At 39.9% G+C, this 23,124-nt stretch overlaps 1 protein-coding gene across 2 annotated transcripts in view; it reads right to left on the reverse strand.

Moving 5' to 3' along the window:
* slc4a8 (solute carrier family 4 member 8) overlaps positions 1–23,124 on the reverse strand; it is a 34,000-nt gene that overhangs the window by 9,837 nt on the left and 1,039 nt on the right. For both annotated transcript variants that reach the window (XM_026168108.1, XM_026168107.1), the window contains exons 2-11: positions 11,309–11,390; positions 8,585–8,737; positions 8,012–8,147; positions 6,270–6,430; positions 2,752–2,928; positions 2,253–2,341; positions 1,312–1,469; positions 1,129–1,216; positions 888–1,034; positions 692–792 (exon numbers count right to left, since the gene is read on the reverse strand). In XM_026168108.1, the coding sequence (XP_026023893.1) occupies positions 692–792; positions 888–1,034; positions 1,129–1,216; positions 1,312–1,469; positions 2,253–2,341; positions 2,752–2,928; positions 6,270–6,430; positions 8,012–8,147; positions 8,585–8,737; positions 11,309–11,390 (1,292 nt within the window). The remainder of the gene's footprint in view (positions 1–691; positions 793–887; positions 1,035–1,128; positions 1,217–1,311; positions 1,470–2,252; positions 2,342–2,751; positions 2,929–6,269; positions 6,431–8,011; positions 8,148–8,584; positions 8,738–11,308; positions 11,391–23,124) is intronic.

Below are 23,124 nucleotides of genomic sequence, written 5' to 3' on the forward strand. Positions count from 1 at the left end.
AACAAAATTTAATTCATCTACCTCTCAAAGGTTCAGTCTTTTATGCTAAACTGAGATAAACAGCTCCTGGCTCAAGCTACACAGCTAACACACAAATGGACATTATAGTCATCTAATTTAACTCTTGGCATGATAGTTGCTACTATTTTCTAAATTCAAGTTATTACTTTAAGATTAATTTGGACAATTGATAACATGATGATCAGAAGAAAAAAATGGGTTAAAATGAAGTTGCCTGTAAATGATTGTTGTAGACAAAATGGACAAGATGTGATTGTACTAACCTTTATTTCAATAAAATGGAACTTTTTTTGGTACCTCACTAAAAATTGTGGTGTGTGGGATGTAAATAGAAAAGATAAAAAGAATCTTGTTGAGAAAGAAGATTTCAAAGACAACCTTTTCTTTAAAGAATAAAGTAAAATGTTTTCGTCTTCAGTTTCCTTCAGGCTGTCACATTCGCACTGGTAATTGTCACTTGTCTGTTCCTCACAAATCCAAATTTAGATTTCGTGACCAGAGCAAATGGGAACACAGTGAAGAGTGCTAAACTCAGGCCCAGGCTGCAACACATCCATTAAGGCACCTAACTGCAAGCTGTTTTAAGGGTTACATTTCTGGGGGAAAACACCCTGCTGTCTGAATATGCCTTCTACAGTCACCATTACAGAAGCAAGAAGTCTGGGCAAACCTTCCAGTTCTCTGCAGTTCTGGCCCGTGGTGTTCAGCATGCAGCTCTTCCTCTTCCTGACAGACGGTGCCATTAGGGACTCCAGGCATCTTCCTTTTCTCCTGCAGATATCAAGGAATGCAAAATTATGATACACTGAACCAACAGTTATAAATTTTCGTTGTACAAATATCTTTAATTGACTGCAGCTATGTACCTGAGATGGGACCTTTTTTGGGGGTTCAATACGGATTGAGGGGTCCCACTCTCCTGGTGGCAGGACAGTTACTTGGTCTAGAAACTCATCTATTCCCGCTAGAAGGTCACTTCTGTCCTTTGCCTTATATGCTACATCATGAAAAATCTGGTACAGAAAAAAGCAAAAGAAATAGAAAACTCAGCCTCTTTATACCTGCAAGAGAGATGCTCAGATTTATTTTGATTGACAGAGTGCTTACCTCATCTGTCATGATGGTTGCCATGGAGCGACCGATTTCATGGTATTGCTGAGCCTTCCCATCAGGGCCAAGAAGTATGAAGAGGAACCTAATATTTGTCAGCAGATGAATTTCAGTTTATAAAGAGTTTCTGGAATATTGAATTTGATTTTATGATTAAAGCAGGGAGCTGCAGCTGTCTACCTGGTTGGTATGGGCACCTCTGTAAGTCCAGTGAGCAGCACAGCAGGGGAAAGGCGCACAAAGGCTACAATAGGCCTCTCCAGGAAGTCCAGCTCTCCCACCAGCACATTGGAAGCCTCTGCACCCTCTGGGATCTTTTTCATGAAGTGCAGATCCACCTGTTCAGACAGGACAGATGCAAATATCAGTACAGGATTTGATCTCAATGTTGATGTTATGATGTAAGTCGATTGGGATTTTTGTTACGGTATTTAAAAACGTTGTTTGTGAATTTTTGTATATCTATTCTTCATTTGTCTCCAGTTTTCTTTTCTATGCTATTGTAACTTGTCTGCCCAGAATTAATGTCCTTAATTTTCTTCTCTTTAGCGTGTTGTTTATTGATTTACTGTAATAACTAACTTAACTGTAGAGAACCGAGCAGGTCCAGTGCTCATTGGAAACCTTTGTCTGTGGCTTTATGGCACTGCTTTTTAGTCTTTCGTTGGTGGACTGCTGTTAGTGGCTCTGTGTTGTTGTGGTTATCACATTTGCCTTACATGTGGAAAAACCTCTTGTTTGATACTAAGAGGAAACACAAAAACCCAACCTCAGGGGGTTACAAGCCTGGATAAATGGGAGTGTTGAGTAAGAAAGGGCATCTGCTATGGCAACCCTTTGGGAGGCTCTAAAAGTACCTTTATTGATGGGCTACTGCTGTGTGTTGTTCCACTGTAGGGGGCACTATGTGACACAATTGTTTCTCATTATATTTACAGCATCCCAGTTCAGGTCTCCAGTGCATTCTCAGAGCTGAGAGCCCCCCCCCCCCCCCCACACACACACAAAATAAGATCTGTTGTTGTTGTTTAGCATAATCATATTTACAAGTATTCTGGGGGTTTTTTTAATAGCATTCATCTAAAGAAATGCAACATTTGCTCTACAGCCTGCTTGTTTACCTTACTCAGGTCCACCTGAGTGCTGTCCTGTCCAGCACCGTTCTTAGCTGCTTCGTTGGATTGAATAGGCTGGGGAGACGTGGCTGACCCTGCAGGGTGTTTATGTGCATGTGTGATGGAAGGAGACAAATGATTCAGAGTCAGTAAATATGATAGTTGTTGTGCCAAGTCCAAACTAACAACGATGAATAAAAAAATATATCGCCCTGAAAGAAATATATGTTTGTTATGCAGTCTGACTTACTTTAATCAAATCAAATCAATACTTACTTTTCATGTATTTTTATGTATTTTTACCCTGACTATAATTTGAACTGAAAATCTTAATTAATATTACAATTAAAAACCCAATCAAGGCCCCTCAGCACACAGCCAAAGTAACCCCCCCCCCCCCCAAAAAAAAGCCAATTTCAGCCCTATATCAAGACATGACTTCTACTTTGATGTAGAGAGCACAAGTCAGGATGCGCTTGTGTGTGACATCCACCATCAAACTCACCAATCAGATGAGGTTCTGACTGTTTGCGTGCTCCCTCTGTGATGGAGCGTACAATGGGAATCAAATTCTTCTTCTTCTCGTTTTGGTGGTGGTGTCTCTTGAGCAGCGCCTCACGAACCCTCACTCTTACGCTGTCATCCAGCTCATTGGATGCCTCCTGGTGGTCCAGTACCATGTCTGCAACGCAGGTCAAACTCATAAACCCAGAGTTTAGTATGATCAGAGCGTTGGTGTTCCACATCAAATCATAATGTCTCAACATTATACCCTCCTTGATTTATGGAACACATGTTAATTTTATGTAACCGCTGCTTTTAAAACAAATACAAGCCAATCTGGTCAGACATCTTTCACTGTTGAACAGAAGGTGAAAGTTTAAAGGGTTATGTCAATATCTGTCCACATGAAACTGCAGAATAATCAGCATCTCTCCATCTTTCTTACCGCTTCTGCACTTTATCAGGCCTTGCTTACTCACTTGTTCTTGTTCTTGTTCTTGTTATTTTTGTTTGTGTGTGTGTGTGTGTGTGTGTGTGTGTGTGTGTGTGTGTGTGTGTGTGTGTTTGTTTGCATGATGTGCATAATTACCTCATCCAGTCATGAGTATGCATAAATAAATGAAGGTGCAAAGTTTATTACTTGCATGCAAATGAGTTTGGATCAAAGTAGATTTTATGCAATCACAGTTTCAGCTGCAATTTCCAAGTAAAATCCAGGTGTACAGGTGCTGACAGCAATACAATTTCGGCTCAGGTTTATTACACAAACTGCAGCTTGATGTGCTGCCTAGAACTAGGCTGGTTGTTCTGCAAAGTTACCATAAGAGAAGCAAACTGTGTTTCTGAGTCCAAAAGAATATAGTCGTTCGTGTATGTTGTTCTTCTTGGATTACAACTAGCAGGCATTCTGACAAGGCTACAGTCTGATTCATAGTAACAAAAGTAACATGAGCTAAAGAACTGGCTCTATAGAGCAAGGTGGAGAAAAACAGACAAATAAATGGTATAAGGTTGAATTTGTGCAGCACGGTGGCACGGTGGTTAGCACCGTTGCCGCACAGCAAGAAGGTCCTGAGTTCAATTCCACCATCAGGCCGGGGTCTTTCTGTGTGGAGTTTGCATGTTCTCCCCGTGTTTGCGTGGGTTCCCTCCGGGTACTCCGGCTTCCTCCCACCGTCCAAAGACATGCAGCTTGTGGGGATAGGCGAATTGGATAATCTAAAATTGCCACTAGGTATGAATGTGAGTGCGAATGGTTGTCTGTCCCTGTGTGTTGGCTCTGTGACAAATTGGCGACCTGTCCAGAGCGTACCCCGCCTCTCGCCCTATGACAGCTGGGATCAGCTCCAGCGCCCCCCGCGACCCTGAAAAGGATAAGCGGTAGCGGATGGATGGATGGATTACTGACAATATTAGACAGGCCAATATGCAGACCAATGGAAAAGTTGGGAAGATCTCTTGGAGCCATTTTTGAACAACTAGAGATTCCAAGATCATCGGTTCAAACAATTGTAAATACAAGTTATTTTGACATGTCACCTCTTTTGTTACCACCCAAACCGTCACCCTCAGATGAGAGGAAATTTCATGTTCACATATAACTCAGGAATCACCGAGGTTCAAGCCTGCCATGAACCAGAAACTACCGGAAGACCAGCGTCACTTACTACAGTGAAGTGAGTTTTACTCTCTGTGGGCTGAGAGTGTGCCAACCTAGAAAGAAGCTTCTGCTCCAAAATCAACACCTTAAAGCTTGACTGAATTTCTAGCTTTCCACATAAAAGTTTTCTGGAGAAAAGTTTTATTGTCAGAGGAGACAAAGATTGAGCTATTGGGCCAAAATGATAAGAGGTATGTTTGGAGGAATAAAGGTGAGGTTTTCAAACATAAGAACACTGTACCAGCTGTCAAGCAAGGTGGTAGTAGCATCATGCTCTGCAGCTGATATGTTACACAAAGCAGATGGGTTAATGAAAAAGGAGGACTACCTCCAACAGCTAGATGGTAAACACAACTGACAACTGGGTGTGCCAACAAAGCACTGATCCCAAACACATGTCAAAACTGGTTTTGGAATGGATAAAGCAGCTAACATTACAGTTTTTCACAGACGCTAGGACACATTTCCCAATACTTAGGTCACGTTTGCAAAACTCCTCACACAGTGAGCACAACAGAAGTCTATGTGGGCTAAACTGAGGACCAGTTATCATTGTTTTGGCTCAAAATGCATTCAATGACTACATCTCTCAAATTTCATGAATTATCTTCTCACTCAGACACAACAACTGCCAAAAAGCTTTGTACGGACAGGACATTTTGCATGTGCTTACATACTGTTTTCAAAACTGTTAAACTTATGGCCAAAACAATAACACAATGCAAAACTTGAAAAGACAGCAAAATCCAACAGCAATATTTTATTGAAACATATTTTAAATCTAAAAATGCAGTTTAACCAGCCACAGCTTATTCTCATTGTAGATGAACATCTACACAGGTGTTACTCCTTCAATTTTTCAACTCCTTCAATTCTGGCATGCCAGCAGATTCTTTCCTAGGTGTATTGCCCTAGATGACATAAGATGTGATGTGGATGAGAACCTGTGGCCAAATGGAGAAGACCGAGTAGAATAGCATTACTATTGTATGTGTATCAGTGGATGGTGTGTATACAAATTCTTGTATTTTGGGATTACTTAGTGCAAAAAAATAAAAATACATAAACATAAATACATGATGTCTGATTCATTCCAGTAACATATATTGAAATTATAAACAGAGATGTGTCCTTGTTTTACACAGGAAAACACTGTGTAATGCTACATGTTGTTAGTGTTTTTTAGGTCATTGTTTTGTGGGTGACAAAGTGTGTTTGTCGGCTGTCAACCTTTGCTAGTGTTCTGGAAGAATGAGGTTATTTGAGACCTGAATAAAGTGTTTTGGTAGTTGTAGTGCATTTTGAATGTGAAATGAACTGTTTTGCCAAGCTGACGGTCAGTTAGGAGGATTGTGTGAAGAGTTTTGCAAAAGTGACCTAAGTATTGGGAAATGTGTCCTAGCTGCTGTAAAAAACTGTAATGGCTACCAAAAGCAACTGGTCAAGATTCAACTGACTAGGGAGCATTGAAACAAATGCTGTGTGTGTGTGTGTGTGTGTGTGTGTGTGTGTGTGTGTGTGTGTGTACACTTTTGACCCGGTAAATTAGAGAAAATACAAAACAAAACAAACAAACAGCAATCCTTGTTTTTTAAAGTCATTAAAGATGTATGCAGTGAAATGATTCCATCCTGGAAAAAGAACACTTCAAAGAAATAATTAAGTTCAGAATGACCATGACCTTCATGCCCATAATGGGTGTATATAAACTTCTGACCACAATTATATGCCAAACATGAGAAAACAGCACATGATAAAGACCAATAATAAGTTTTGTTTCGCCCTTAATAATGAGTCTGAACCTGCCTTCTTATATAGAGCACTCGGGTAGAGTCATATTAACATACAAGTGTTCTCACCTGCGATCTCTTCAATGCAGTCAGCATGCATGTCAAGCAATACGCTGCCGTTGATAATGCAACTGCGCAGCTCAAATAGACTGTGGAGGGAAAGCGTAGCAACGTAAGGCTTGCTCCACCTTTCTCCACCGTCCTCCACATCTTCCTCAAACTTCAGCCATCTGCAGCATAAAGAGATGTTATTTAGCAACTTGCAAGTTGGAGCACATGTGAAGTATTATTATTATGATTTTTTCCTTCTGTTTAATTCGCTATATTGATTACAAAGGCTACCATACAAAGGCTTAATTATTTTTATAAAACTTAAGAACATAATTTCAATCTTATAAATTGACAAAGTGCCATTTAAATGACAACAGCTGAGCCAAAACAAGCTGTTACTGTGGATAAAGAATAACATGTAAAGAAATGTTTGCTTTAGCAAAAGCTTCTTTTCAGCTACCATTAAAAAAACAAACAGCATTTCTATCACTTCTTCATTTTTGCATTTTTTTAGAAGGTCAATAGTATAATTTATTCCTAAGTATATCTACTGTCAGTTTTCTACAAAAGTCCCCACTTGGTACATTTGCTGTACATCATCTCCCAGCAGATAAAATGTTCCTCACCTGATTAGTGCTTTTGAACAAAGCATTAACCTGACTCCTGCAGTAGCTCTGCAATCAGAGCTTGATTGTAAAGGGCACCGTTAGCCCATTGTTCAGTCTCCTCTGGCTTTTTGGTCTCATTCTAGTTGCAGATATGTAACTTCAATGTATTTGGGCTGTTTAGGGCTGTTAGAGCACATATAGTGTCGCTCTATATGTGTGGATAATGTGGGTTCAGTGTACAGTGTAATTTATTTTATAACTGTTTTTTAGTTTTATGATTGCAGACATTAGGAATATTTAAATAAAGTATTAGTTAAAATAAAAATCATATGATAAATGTTTTATTTATTTATTTATTTTTAATTATTTAATTCTATGGGTGTTGTTTGGGCTTTAATCTTTCTGTTGTTGGAGCTCCAGTTTTATTCTTGAGTTATTAATTTGTCAAAAAAGACACAAAACGGAAAATCTGTCACGTTGTGTCATTGTTGTTTTTTTTGCTTCCAATTTCCTTGTTACTGCTCCACTGCTACATGATATTATACTGATTTTCTGTTTCCAAAATATCTTGTAAATATTTAGAGTTGACCTCTCACACACGGAGGACAGTGAGCTACCACACAAGTTGCTGGTTTGTCCAGCAGGAGTTGCTGATGCAGAGACTTAAAACCTTTAGGTAAGAACTGAAACCAAAGGCCCTTGAGAACAGATGCTATGCTTTCCCAGCCGTGGCTATAATAGGGACTGCTTGACTCACGTCGGGTCTTTTTAAAGGAGTTCCTTGAAGTATGATGAATACACTTCTTCTTCAGGTTAAGTGTAGAGGGAGTATTCAACTTTAAATAGAAAGCTGTTTTTCTTTCCCACGCATAGATGTGCTTTAAATCTCTTGTACAGTGGTTCACACCACCAAATAAAAAAAAGTGAGCATGAGAAACTTAGATTTGGCATTTGAACAGCACAAATAAGCCATATTTGTTTGACTCACGGCTTTTGATCTTTTCACCTTGAGCTAACCTTCAGCGAGCTTTAAGTGTAACTACCTCTTGTAGACTTCCCTCTTCATATTAGTGCCGCTGTAGAGCTGCCAGGCTGTCAGAAACCTTATTGCTAAGCACTGTTACCAACAGCTCCCTGAGGAGATATCCTGACCTGGCTGTTTCTTTCCACTCAGCATCCTTGCCATCCTTGACACAGATCTCATCCAGCTCGGTGAACAGCTCATGGGACACGTGTTCAGCGTCCTCCTCATTGCCTAGAATGAACTGGACCCGCTGGGATGGTGTGTCTGGTGATGTGTGGGAGGAAGGAGAGGTGACCTGTAGGTTCTCAAAAGACTTTCCAAAACACAACATTTCTTACTCTGTCCTTACATGCCTTTTAATGGCTTCTGAGCCCACATGCATACATACTTTAACACACATTTGTACACATGTGCAGCATGCTGATTTGTTCCTGTTCTGTGTTAGCTAATTAGTGGTTTGTCAATTTCAGCCTGGAGTCCTGCATGTGTGAAGTGCCCACAATATTGATAGGCTTTGTTTAACAACCACTACCTACTCTATGGGTGCTGGTCCTGTTAGCAAGTCACTATATGGCTCCATCTGATTGGTGAATGACTATATGAGCCAAAATAATCAAAATAATGCATCTAAACTGTAAAACACTTTAAGTAATGGGGTAGCCTAAGAAAAATTCTGATGTGTTTGTTTCTGTATGCGCTACCATGACTAGAACTGGTTGTCTCATTCTCCTCGCTTTGTTGTGCTGCAATGCTGCTTGCCCTTCTGTCTCTCTTGCGGTGGCGGGAACCATGACCTTTGTGGTGACGATGGCTCTGCCTGGGCATCCGGACCCCAACGAACAGAGTCCTGTGACCTGAAAACAATGCAAAAAAAAAAGACAAGAAAAATTAAAAGAAAGTATATTTGATTATCAAGTAAACATGCGAGCATTTTAATGTCACACAGGCATGCACTTTAGTTTAACTTCATTTTATCTGATGAAAAGACTGTAAGGAGTTTAGTGGATTGACAAAACAAGTAGTTATTATGCAAATAGGCTAATCCGAGATGCAAGATGTCTTCATAAGTTCTATTTTTATTGTTAATTTATTTAATAAACATGAAACAAGGAGAGCTCCCGTCAGACCAAAGGGACTCACAATGAAGAGGTTTTTGCTCCTGCTGTCAATTGATTGCTGTGTGGTGAAGATTTGCAACCAAAATTTAAAACTGATGGTTATCTTGAGAGAGCTTCAGTAATTTTACAAGATTTGACTAGAGACTATGTGACCTGTTTTTGTGCAATTAGTTTACTCTCTACAGGTATTTTTAAGTTTACCCGCAATATTAAGAGCATTTAGCGCTTGGAAAAAGAATTATCTTCAAACACTGAGAGGGGAAAAACATGAAGGAATAATGTGTCCTATGATTTCTCAGCATGCAGGATAAAAGTGAAAGCCATTAAACTCAGGCATAGGTGTTAAACTCCACGGGGAAAATGAGAAAACAACACCCTTCCTGTCCTATATTAGTCTTGACTGTTGCCATCATTAATTATCATTAGTGGATTCAATTTCAAAAACAGCGTGGTGTGATAACCAAGAGACTGATTGCATGTGACACTGTATATACTGGAGCTTTATTTGAATATTAGTCTTTTTGAATAAATAAATAAACAACAGGCTTACACAAATAGATTTTAAACATTTTGAGAGAATAATTCTGCATAAGACATATGAATTTTATTATTTTTGAATATGAGTGAACGTACATGCAGGCACTCATGGACACACGTTATTGATCAGCATCTGGTCAACTCAGCATAGCGTAGTGCAGGACTTCATACATTTGTTTGGCAAGCAGGAGGTTATTGGTTCATTTCCAGCCAGAGATCCAGATCCTACATTGGTCTCATTTTCCACTTGGCGGGCAAATATGTTAACCACTACACTACACTGTTAGCATTGCTGCCTCACAGCAACAATGTTAGCAGTGCTGGGTTTGAAACTACCATCTGGCTGGGGCTTGAAGTTTGCCTGCTCTTCTCATGTCTGTGTGGGCTAACTCTGGGTTCTTACTACAGTCCGAGAACATCCAGTTAGTCGAGTTGGGTTAATTGGTGATTCTAAATTAGATATGAGTATGTCTGTCTCACTAAGTTGGGCCTGCAACAGGCTGGCAACCCGTTAGGAGTGTACTCTAAATAGTTAGCCATACGGATCTGGTGCAATGTGGATCAGGAAGTGCTCAAAGGTGGGGGCTTTGGTTGTCTGATCCCATTCTGCTGAAACTGGTTCTTGAGACATATAAGATTACTTGTATTATGGACAAAGGACCCAAACGAGTGTGTGAGACTGATATACAGCTAGATATAATTGGGAACACCTCAGGATACATACTGGGTTCTGGAACCGGTCTCCTGGTGAGTGGTTGGAGTATAATCCACTCTGGAGTTGCCTTCAGTGTGAGGCAGTGAGAGGGGGTGGTCAGAGGTAAAAGTGGGCCACAGCGATCCAGCTGATTAAGTTTAATTACTTTTTTTAATACAGTTTAATACTGTAGAGCCAATATATACAGGTTGCAAAAAAGCAAATAAACTTTTAAGCAATTTTTAGCAGATTGGAGCTTTTAGATATTGAGTTTTTATGTTCAGTTGACCACTGAAATAAAAGTTCATTTAGATAATGCACCAAAATAACAACCCACCACCCCCACATCCCCCCAAATAAACATACATGTTTCTGTGTGGCTGCTGAGTCTTTCTAAAAAGTGGGAGTAAATTCAGCTTTTGGAAAGCAATAACGATAGTTTCAGGAAAGTGTTCTTTTATATTGTAAAATTTGGTTTACATTGTAAAATCAGAACTTGGTGTCCATATCCATAAGCTTGGTGCTTATGCTGGATACGAGCTGGATGTTGTGTGGCTGTCTTGGCTGCAACCTCTGCAAGATCATGTGAAAGGTGGAAACTGTGGTCTGGGATTGGCATACTTTGGTGCTGGTCCTCCTTTTTAAGGAGGAGGGCCAAGGGACGTGTTCTAACTTGAACACGTCCCTTGGCCCTTCCCGAGAAGGTGTGCACAAGGGTGCTGGAGAGGACAGTCCATCCACTGGCTGAACATCAGATTCAGGACAAACAATACATTTTCCTTCTTTGTCGTGGATTACTGGATCAGATCTTTATCCTCTTGAGGATTTTTTTTATGTTGGGTGTCCTGCTCGGCGGCACTTCAGGACTATAGGTTATCAGGCCTGTTGTTAAAAGGCTACGTGGTCCATGTACAACTACAGAGAATGCTTTTTTTGGTACCGCTGAAAGTCATACTTGCAGCAGTACAAGTCAGACAGTCTAAAATAAATCTTAACAAAACTGTGACAGATGGATTCTTGCTGACCCTGTATTTTACACATGGGGGCAACTTTCAACAAATCTGCAAGTTACTCACTTTCCAGTTCTTCCTTCTCATAGTGGATGTTCAGCACAGAGCTGGTTCCTCCCTGATCTACCACCACCTCCTCATCAGGCCTCTGATGGACACAGATATAAAAAAGACACATGTAAGCATAATGATTCTGCTTTGATTTTTTTTTTTTTGGTGTAATCAATGCTCTTTGTCTCTAGTAGCCATATTGATTCGGTGGAAGTGTTGATCGTCTTCAGCCTTTAAAGATTAGGCCCTGAAAGAAAGTTTTAAAGGTTATTAAGTCAAGAAGTTTCCTGATAAGGAGAAGCTATTGTCACCGCAAAGGAAGTTTTTCCACAAGAAGCATCAAATTCCTGAAAGTTATTCTTAGAATGTCTGGTATGGACACATGCAGGAGGACAGGCAGGCGTGCACACTCGGCAGCACACACACACACACACACAGCAGAGGTAAAAAGAGTATGAGTGCAAGGCTCTACTGTCCTGGGGAAATCAAATCAAATTAACAAAGAGCCATTTCCATTGGTGATGAATCTGTTGGCAGACTGCTGCAGGATGTTGCTGTTCTAAGAAACAGTGCAGTTAGCTCACATGCAGTGTGTTTTTCATGGTGAGTGTATCTGACCTATGATAATAAGGGCAGATTGCTCCAAGACATGTTACAAAATGTTTGGAGTAACTCTACTGCTCCATCGTATCTGTTTACAGGATGTTTACAAATATATTACCACAATGAATTTTAAATGAAACAACTCAGATGCAGACTTTCAGATTTAATTCAGTGGGCTGAACAACAAGATTACATAAAAATGTGAGGAACTAAAGCATTTTTACACATAATCCCTTCATTTCAGGGGCTCAATAGTAATTGGAAAAATTAAATAACTGAAAATAAAATGTTCATTTCTAATACTTGGTTAAATACCCTCTGCAGGTAAAGGGCCTGAAGTCTTGAATTCATGTAGTTCACCAGATTCTGGGTTTCCCCACTTTTAATGCTCTGCCAGGCCTTTACTGCAGCAGCTTTAGTTGTTGTTTGTTTGTGGGCCTTTCTGTCCGAATTTTAATCTCCAAGATCTTAGATCTTAGCAAAGTCCAATCTACCCTTTATATTCTTGAGGTTTATGAATGACTTGCACCTTGCAGTGAACTCTATGTATTTACTTTCATGCAGTCTTCTCTTAATTGGTAGACTAGACAGGAGCCTACCTCCTGGTGAGTGTTGTTCACTTGGTTGGCTGTTGTGAAGGTGAAATGATTCTGTGATCATAAACCACTGTTGTCTTCCATGAACACTAGGTCTTTTTGTGTTGCTGAGCTCACCAGTACTTTCCTTCTTTCTCGGCGTGTATCAAACTGTACATTTGGCCACTCCTATTATTGTAGCAATTTATCAGATGGGTTTTTTCCTGTTCACAGCTTGTGGATGGCTTGTTTCACTTGCATGGATCACCTCCTTAGGAGCTCATTTGACCCCATGTTGTCTATTTAAACCAAAGTCTTCCAAATGCCAGCACCACACCTCAAATAAACCCCAGGCCTTTTATCTTTTTAATTGATAATGACATAACAAAGGAATTGCCCATACCTTTCCATTAAATAGCCTCTGAGTCAATTGTCCAGTTTCTTTTGTTCCCTTTAAAAAGAGGGCGACACATGTTAAGGAGCTGAAAATCCTAAATCCTTCATTCAATTTGAATGTGGATTAAGTGAAAGCTGACAGTCTACTCATCATGTCTATCCATTATATAACTATAACTGGGATATGTTTCAGTAAACCGGTAAAAAAAAAAAAACATTTGTAAGTGTCCAAATATATATGGACCTAACTATTATAGTATGTTGTTGGTTGGAGCTATTACCAGTAAAATACATTGACAGTTGTTGTAGTTTTGCCTCTGTACACCACCACGTAGATTTTAAATTAAACAATCAAGATGTGATTGAATTGCATACTTTGTGTAAAGGGGTTTTCCACAAATGTTTCATTAACAGAATCAGACATTTTTATACATAATCTCCCATTTTCAGAGGCTCAAATTAACAAACTAACAGGATTTTAAATGTAAAGATTATTTTATTACTTGGATGAAACTTTGCAGTCAGTGTCTATCTAAAGTCTACAACCCATGGATATCACCAAATGCTGTTTCTTTCCTTCATGTGCTCTGTCAGATGTTTACAGCTGTTATCGTCAGTTGTTGCTTGTTTGTGGGTTTCAGTAACTGAAAAGCTGCCCTACCTGGCTGAAATCAGGTGACTGATTTTAACCCCTTTTTTGCCTTGAGAAATTCTGGAGTTGCTTTTGCAATATGGTTTTGGGTATTTCCTGTGAAGCACCGTTTGATCACTACGGCAGAATTAAGCTGAATGCTTTAGCGAGTATAGCTCTGTACACTTCAGAATTCATGCTGCGACTTGTGACAGTCCCATCTGGCAGCCAGACATTCCCCTGCTATAATATTGCCTTCATCGTGTTTGAAGATCATATGATATGCTTTGGATCATTACCTGTTTTTCTCATTCTCCATATGTTTCTTTTCCCATCATTCTGGTACAAGTTCGTCTCAGATTCATCCAAAGGTTGTTTTTTTGTCAGAACTGTGAGTGCTCTTTTAGATATTTTAGCAAAGTCTAATGTGACCTTCCTCTTCTTGAGTGCTGTTGTAAATGCTTTGTGCCCATTCATGAAGAAAACACTTGATTGTGAACTTTAATATATCTACCCTTGGTTTTTCAGCCTAATGATGGCCTTCCTCACTTGCACTGACTTCTCTTTGGTCCTCATATTTAAAATGACAGTCAACAAGTTGAATCAATTTCAGAAATTATGTCTGTCTCCTTTGTCAGGGTGAGGAGTTAGGCCATTCGTGAGGGACTCAGAGTAGAACTGCTACTTCCTCCACATCTGGGCTCATCTTATCAGGAGACGGCCCTGGGCAGACTCAGGACATGCTGGAGAGATTATATCTCTCAGTTGGCTTGGGATGTGGTTGCCACCACAACCTTTACCTAGATAAGTAGCAGAAAATGGATGGATGGATGCATTTGTCATGAAATAACAAGGGAACAGGTCTCACCTGCTCATGAAACTTCTTGTTTGTCAGCGGGCCAATTATTTTTGAACCTTTAAAAATAGGGATATATATATATATATAAATATATAATGCTAAACATTTGTAAACCCCTTGAAATAACGATGAACATCTGCACTTCAATCACATATTGTCCTTGTTAAGTTTGAAGTTATTTAGATCAATTTGGGGTCATCTTCCTATAATTAAGCGATGTCTGGGGTAACAACCTCACAGATGTGGTCAGACTCCTCTGTGATGATTTATTATTTCAGTAGTTCAGATAACATAGCTCAGAAATAAAACTTCCACTCACTGTGACGTCTACTTTTGCTGACGTCAATATGCCTGTGACAGTGGGCACTGCACCAGTCTATAAATAAATGTAAATCGATGAAGGGATGCATGATGCCATAAATCCCTACCAGCAGCACAATACAAACACACATGCAGACACTGATATATATAATCTGCTTTCTACACTATGCATGCTTTTGCCAACTCTGTATGCATTGTGTTTACATACTGGCAATGCTACTGTGATTGCATGTGGGTGGATGCAGAATTCTGTAGAACAAAAAATACAGATTTTTAATCAATAGCTTTAAAAACATCTGATAATCTAATTTAGAGCAAAGCTGTTTTGAGAGCATTTGTCTCAACAGGTGTGCATGAGGAATACACAATTGTCATACCATATACTGAATGATGGCTGAGAGTATCTGGATAATCCATTCATTGCATTGCCTTTTAGGGGAAAAACTAAAGGGGAAACACTGAAGACTTGCAGTGTCTCTGTCAGCAATGTTTTGCTGTGGCTGGGATTGCTGCATAATGACCACAGCAGCAACAATAGTTGCAATATGTCTTCCCGAAGGGCTTTTGGATTGTAATATTAGCTTGGTCTACAGCAGAGCCACTGACTCACATTTGTCAGACATACACATAAGAGCAAGAACCTGGACAATGCTACAAAGTATTCATATGAACACAATACATATGGACGATTAGCTCTTTCAATCATCTATTTGAAAATATATCTGAATGATGACTTGCTAAAATTCCAGAAACTCCCTCAACTGCAAATTGTTTCAGGGTTTTCTTGCATGTGCGGCCCATTTCAAGTCTCCCAACAGAAATTCAACGGGGTTCCAAACTTTGGCTTTCACTGGGGCAGTCCCTCAATTTATTCTTTTTAGAACCATCCCTAGGTGGATTTGATGGCACGCCTAAAATCATTGCCCTGATGAAAGGAGCACTTCAGAGAGATGGCCTTTTGCTTGCACAAAATGTCGAATCTGAACAAAGGACGAAAAAAAAACCCATAGTATAAAATTATGACCACAGTTGGAGAAACATATCCTGATACATAAAGCCTGTCAGGACACAAAACATCTATTGCACTCCAGTACCATGTGTGTATCACTGTGTGTTATGGAGCAGGAGCTTTTTATTTCTCACAGGGTTTAACTGATAAAACCCCACGCATGTTTTATTGCAAGAACTCAATGGTTTCTGGCTGCACTTATGAAATGTGATTTAAAAGCAAGACAGTGCTGTAAGTGTGTCTGTAACTTGAAGTCCCAAAGCAGTATTTAATCTCCCACTTTCTTTAGCCTCTCCATGCTGCTAAAAATGGAACAGCTAAGCATATTAACATAAGATTCTGATAAGGAAAAAGTAATTAACATGCAGTTCAGACAGATGAATGTCTTACTCTATTATAAGCAAAAATTCAAATCCACAACACACTTCGGTTATGTTTTATAACAGCCTCTTTCAAATGAGCTTAAAAGAAACACAATGGGTGGCCTGGTGCTGCCTTCTTGCCTCCTTTCACATCCTCTCTACCATATCAGCGCTTTGGGATTTCTTTTTTCTTCTTCGGTGACTGAGCACTTCATATTCCCAAGCCAATTCTGTTATTTCAAAGATTAAGGGTACCTAATTAGGTAGTCAGGCTTTGGCCAAAGACCGAATGGGACTCAAGGTGTATGTGGGCTACATGTAGCAGTTAAGTGCATCGAAGTTTCATTTAATTCTACAGATGCTTCTGAGGCAGGACAGCCATACAACAATACATCTGCTGATGAAAATAGGACTAAAACGCTGTCAGCTTATTCACAGAGGGTCACCACTGTGAGCAGCTCCACATGTTTTGGTTACTACTTTTTTTTTTTTTACACCGGATGCACTTCCAAAGGGATTTGTGTCTCATCCCAGAATCAAACTGGGGCTCTTTCACTTGTTGAGCAAATGTGTAAACCACTACACTACAGAGCCATGAAAATAACACTTGACTAATAAACTATTTACTCCAGAGTAATGTCTACTTTTTATCCTTTTGGTTGCTTCCTTAGGTGGTCTCCACAGTGGATTATCTACCTCTATCCCTAACATCCTCCTCTGTCACACCAACCCACTGCATGTCCTCCTTCACTACACCCATGAGACTTCTATCTGGTCTTCCATATTCAACATCCTTTGTCCAGCGTATTCACTGTAATTTCTCAAAACATGACCAAACCATCTCAGCCTTGCCTCTCTCAACCTGAGCTGTCACTGTGTTCACTTCTAATCCTGTTCCTCTTTGTTTTCTTTGAACTAGAGTTAGCTATTTTAGATTTATATATCTTAAAAAATAAAAGTAGATACTGGTGATCTGTTTTTAAAGATTTATGTCTTTATTCCTGATAACTGGACTTACAAACAGGGGCAGAGGCTGCATCAGTTGGTTTGTTGGTTTATTTTATAGTAATGCAACTTTTGCTTCAGAACACTGTCTTGATCAGTAAAACTGCAGTTTGCATTGGAGCGGTTCGCAGCCGAGTGTGAAGCAGCGGGGATGAGAATCAGCACCTCCAAGTCTGCCATGGTCCTCAGCCAGAAAAGGGTGGAGTGCCCGCTCAGGGTCAAGGACGACTTTCTGCCCTAAGTGGAGGAGTTTATGTATCTCAGGGTCTTGTTAATGAGTGAGGGGAGAGGGAAGATGCAGTGATGCGGAAGCAGCACCGGTTCGTAGTGGTGAAGACAGATGAGCATAAAAGTGAAGCTCTCGAATTAACAGACCCTTTACAGGTTCATCTACATCCCTAACCTTACCTGTGGTCATGATATTTGGGTATTGACCGAAAGGACTAGATTGAAGATACAAGTAGTGGAAATGAGCTTCCTCTGAAGGGTGGCTGGCCTCTCCCTTAGGGGAGACCTAACAGATACACAGACTAGGCACACAGATGATAGGAGGAGAGGAAAAACCTGAGAATAACTAACAAAGAAAACTATGAATACTAAATCAGAATAAAAATCTTATCTGAGCAAAGGTAATATTCAAATTGAAGACTAGAACAAAGTCAAACAGAAAATGTCAAACAGAAACTGAGTCTCCAAAGTGAAAACACTGGATCGTTACAAACAGAAGTACTGTACTGTATGTACAAAAGAACTGGGAAGCCCACTTTCAATTTACTGGTAGCATCACATAAAAGTTGGGACACACTTTGGGCCATGTTTAGCACTGTGCAGCATTCCCTCTTACATTAAGTCTGTAAACATCTGGGAATGTCTGAAAAGACCAGCTGTTGGGCCAACTATAACTGGTCGACCTAACTTCTTGGGACATGTTGCTGTTCATTGCATTCTGTTTTATTTACATTTTAAACAGAGTTTTGTTTATGATTTTTTAATTAGGGTTTGCATTTATAAGAGCGAGAAGAACATGTGGAAGATATATCATCTATACAAACCAGGTCATTCAAATCTACTGTTCAAAGCTCTGTGTGCATTCACATGTAGCTGTGATTTTCTCTCACACACAATGCCCCAGTAATCTTTGCAGCTGTGCAGGTGTTGGTTGTTTCATGCAGTTTATAGGTTTGGGCTCAGGCTGCAGGCAGTCAGCTCCATTAGAACTGCAGCTTTACTAAACATATAGACACACTCCAAAAGAGGGACGACTCTAAAGGCTCTTTGTCCCAGACAGGCCATCAGATCAGATCAATTAGTTTGTTTCCATTTACACACACACACACACACACACACACACACACACACACACACACACACACACACACACACACACACACACACACACACACACACACACACACACAGACTGAGACATCTAAACTCTAAAACAATAACTACAACTACAGACTGAGTGAAGCTGCATTATACAGAGGAAAAGATGCAACATGAAAGAAATAAAAGGTCGCCACTGTGGGCGAGATCAGATTACACAACCATGTATCTGTTCCATGATTATGATGTTCTTTCTCCTCAGTCTATGCTCGTGACTCGCAGCCCGCAGTCATCTAGGTCACAGTTGACTAACAGCACTTCCTTAATGGCAAATTCATGCAAGTGTGTGTGTTTTTAACAGGTTAATGGTTCCCTGTCATTCACAACTCACCTCTCCTGTGTCACGTTACATGCTTCAGCTAATTAAAGGCTCACATGGAACTCAAAGTTTTGTTTGTTCCCTCTGTGGGAGCACATCTGTGACCCTCAAAGCACGCACGTGTGCGTAATTTTCCACTGACAGAGCAAGTCATTTGTGTGATTCTGCCTGTTTTTATATCCTGGCAACCGGACCTCTTTCTTTACTCTTTTCCTCAAGCTCAACATCTGCCACTGTACTGAGGTGGGATTATGGCTCAATAATTTCCCCAACAGATTAGCACGACTGTACCACAGGATCAGTTCACTGCCAAAATGGCTGCCTGTCCTTGAGGTTCTGTCCTTTACCAGCATCTCGGCGGAAACAGTCGACCCTCACCGAAGCTGCTTTGTGACTAAAAAGACGTGATAGTGTTAATTCAAATATCATGTGAATTCAAAGCTGGAAAAGATCAGAACTTAACTGCACTGTATTTTTGTAAATAAACTCTAGCTATGTTTTGCTTTCTTGGGACATCAGAGGTATTTGCCCTCCAGATTTTCCCAAAGTAATGCGACTTTTTTAAAGGATGGTCTTTTTAACTTTACTGAAGCTTTTTGTTGATGTGCAGTGAAGAGACAGTAATGTTAAGAAGCAAAATTGTGCGTAGAAAAAAAGACAGCGCCTTTTCCAGGGAATTAATCTGATGTTTTATGCCCTTTGAATTTTTTAAATATTAAAAGGGTATGAAATAATATTTTTGTTCACCTAGTAAACGACAAACTGTTAGAATGGAAACAAATGATTCTATGTATTACACTTAGCCAATTTCAAAGATCTACCTGCTGATGACTTTAAACACCTCAGTCTAGTGTCTCAGTATGAAAATGAAATGTGAGTTTGATACCTCTGAAAACGCCGAGCAGGCTGTCCCAGAAACATGTCAGATTCCCAGAGCAGGGTTGAATGTCCTACTTAGACTGCTGATAAAACCTGCCTGTGATGCAGGACGTCATCTTTAAGATAAGTATTATTTGACAAGGTGTCAAAGCATCAAAGAGGATAAAAAACAAAACAACATATTGAACTGCTTATCGTCCCGAACAAGTAGAGCAGCAATGATTTGAATCCCCGTGTCCTAGCTGAGCGGGGCAATCGATGCTTGGCACTAAAATGCTCTCTGACTCCAACGGGACTGCAAAGGAGCTGTGAGTGGAGTCAGAGCTCGCTGGCTACTGTAAAGACTTTGAGCTCTTGATGGAGAGCTTTGAAAACACAAGAGGCAGGAAAATGATGCGCGTATGAGCAAAAAAATTGTTGCAAAAATAAGCCTGAACTTTCAAGTCTTTTGAGATTTCATTCCTGACTTGACCAATCATAACATTGATTTCGCGCTCTGTAACAAAAGTTTTTCAGCAAATCTTTTGAGACAAAATTTCCCTTCTCCTCCTTAACTGTGTTTCTCTGGCGTCTCCTATTTTTATCTTCAAACTCCAACAACACCCCACCTCCCTTTTCAATGCTGACCCCTCTGCGCTATTCCCCACACACAAGCACTCTGAATTGACAGCAGGGATATACGCCCTGACTCAGACAACTGGGTCTGTCACTTCCAGACTGAGCTTTGTTTCTGAGAGCCTGCATTGGCACTTGGCGCCATAGCCCCAGGTTATTTAAACGTGTCCATAGCACGGTGACATTACAGATCTGGTGCAGACGCATGTGACAGCGCTTCACTAAGAGAAGGGGATGAACATGAATGGTGGAGAGGAAGAGGTAATGGTGAAAGAGTGAAAGAGGAAAAGAGATAGCTGGGGGAGGTAGGATGAGAGGGACGGCTGTTTTGACTGTATCAGCCCACGAGTAGCATGACTCATACACACCTTATTCAATGCCACATGTTGAATTCAGCCTCCCTGTAGCTCTCTCTCTAATTATTTTCCTTCTAGAAAGATTACTGCCAGCTCAAATGGCTGTGTGGGTAAAAGACTGTAATATATACTGTAATTAAAAATCACACCTTCTACAATATAGTACACAATAAGGTTAAATAATCAAAAGCAAACACTAAAGCGGGCTGAGCACTGAGTTTTGCGTTTTTAACTAATTCTCAGTCATCTGGCCCAAAAATTGAAATAAATAAATAAATACTAGTGCCAAAGTCCAGGGGACCAAATGATTCCCAAAGACTCTTCTACACCATTTCCTAATTTTTGAAGAGTTTTTCACATATCTGTGATTATACACGCTCTTTCAAACTAAATGGCTGCCAATAATTGGACGTGCTGGTCATGCCTCATTACTATAATAATGTATTGAGCGCCTTAAAAATGAGAGTTTTAGTACAGTTTTCACATAACGTGGAGACTTTTGGAAACTAGAATGTTGCTCTTTAAAGTACACATTCATTCATTAGATGGGGGCTTATTGATCACGGTCACTAAATGGATTCTATACCACTTAACTAATTAAAATGAAACTTTGGGGCCGATGCCAAATAGTTGCCGTAAAGCGACTAAACTGGGAACTGTGACAGTTTTGTGCTTGATGGGCTTAAAATGCAGACAAATGCACGATGTGGAGAGCACTAACTTATTAACTGTAACTGAAAATCACTTATAGTAGCAGGCCTGGGAGTGATACTGTGAACATTTGAAAATGAATACCTGTTTAGTTGGTTTAGTTAGAGATCTGGAAGTCATTGCAGTTTGTTTTGACTGTGTCTGTAGGCTTGTTTTTGCTGGTATTTGGATTTATTGATTTACATTTCTGTTAGATAAATGAAAGTAGTGAGGGAAAATTAAGTCGTCTCAATCAATACAATACTTTCCTTTATTGCAGGTACTGCAAACGCAGTGCATGAATGGCACTAAAAAAAATTACACTGTGCCTACTAAAATGAAGCACTCAAGTTTGTAACAGTAAGACTAAACTTTATCAGTGGTTAAACTAAGGGTGTCCAAAATACAGCCCATGGACCAAAACCACCCTGCCAAAAGATTTAATCCGGTCCTCAAAGGGCTTTGCAAAGATGGAGGTCTGAGTCATTGTCAGCTTTACAATCTTTTGTTGAAAAAGACAATTAGAAGCTTTTGACCAACATCCCGGTGACAGTTAACCGGAGTAGCTGTCATGATGCATTTCACTCATTTTGGACCTTAGAGTTCTTTGCAATGGCAGCACACTGGCTGAATGTGGACATTTTGTGAAATTTCACTTATTTTTCTTAAAACATAGTAGTTTATTAATTAAGTTCAAGTTGCTCTTTGTTCTATGCAAAGGTTGTGCTAGTTGTGAGATCAAATTTGGCTGCATGGGGCGAATGGACTAAAAAGTCAATTTATGCAATCAGTAAAGAGTATCTGATAACATTTACACAATAATTATTTCCCAAGCGTGACATTACCTCGCCTGTTTAGTACTTGGAGAAAGACACATATATAAAACTGACAATTTGCTTGATACAACAACATCTGTTTGTCCAGTCCTATATCCATATTCTTCCACGGTTGCACTTCAGCTTCAACTGATTTGTACTTTTTCCAGTAGTTGTATATGTAGTTACTTTGTATCTAAACCAAATATTTTAAAAAAAATTAACAAACCTCTAAAAAATATTTATATATATATAATGCAGTATCATAGATTAAACGTGGAAGCTGACATTATTCGCCTTTTATGGCAAGGAAACATTAATACTTATTAATTATTACATTAATTGTTATTATTAATAATGTAATAATTAACCCTTCATCAACGTATCTTTGAATCGTGCAGATATATCTAAGTGAAACTGTTCTATTCCCAGCCTTACTGCTGTTATCCATTTTTACATTTTGCATTTTCCTAAAAGAAATTACCTCTCTTTTCCCACCACCTGAGCCCCATCAGCAGCACCGTGTGAGAAATCAACAGGTTGCAGGTGGTATGAAATGCAAAGGTCCACAACACATCACAGACATGGTGGAGAGACAATTATACAGATTTTAACACAAGCTTAGATAACGCTAATATTTGAAGAGCTTCTGGCCATTTCCTCTCCCTTACTGAAAGCTGGCTAATCATGTCAGAGACTTCCCAGCTCACCTCTGGTCTTACTCCATCTGTCTCTGGCCCAGACAGGATGCTATGAATCAAAAGGGTGACATGACTGTTAGGGCAGGCTGCATCAAGTCCATTAAGCTGCCCAACTGCATGCCAGGGTGGTTATAATCAGTCGGTTCAAATGTTAATGATTGTCAGTTTGAATGAAGCCTGGTGTGCTCACTGGCTTTCTTAGCCATACTGCTACTGAGATTCTGTTAGAGGACATGACACATGCACATCAGCAGGACACTGGATCAAGACAATTTCCCCTTCAAACCACAGCTTTCCCACAAGCTGTCC

The sequence above is a fragment of the Astatotilapia calliptera genome, chromosome 5 (assembly GCF_900246225.1).
Source record: "Astatotilapia calliptera chromosome 5, fAstCal1.2, whole genome shotgun sequence".
Classification (NCBI taxonomy): Eukaryota; Metazoa; Chordata; class Actinopteri; order Cichliformes; family Cichlidae; genus Astatotilapia; species Astatotilapia calliptera.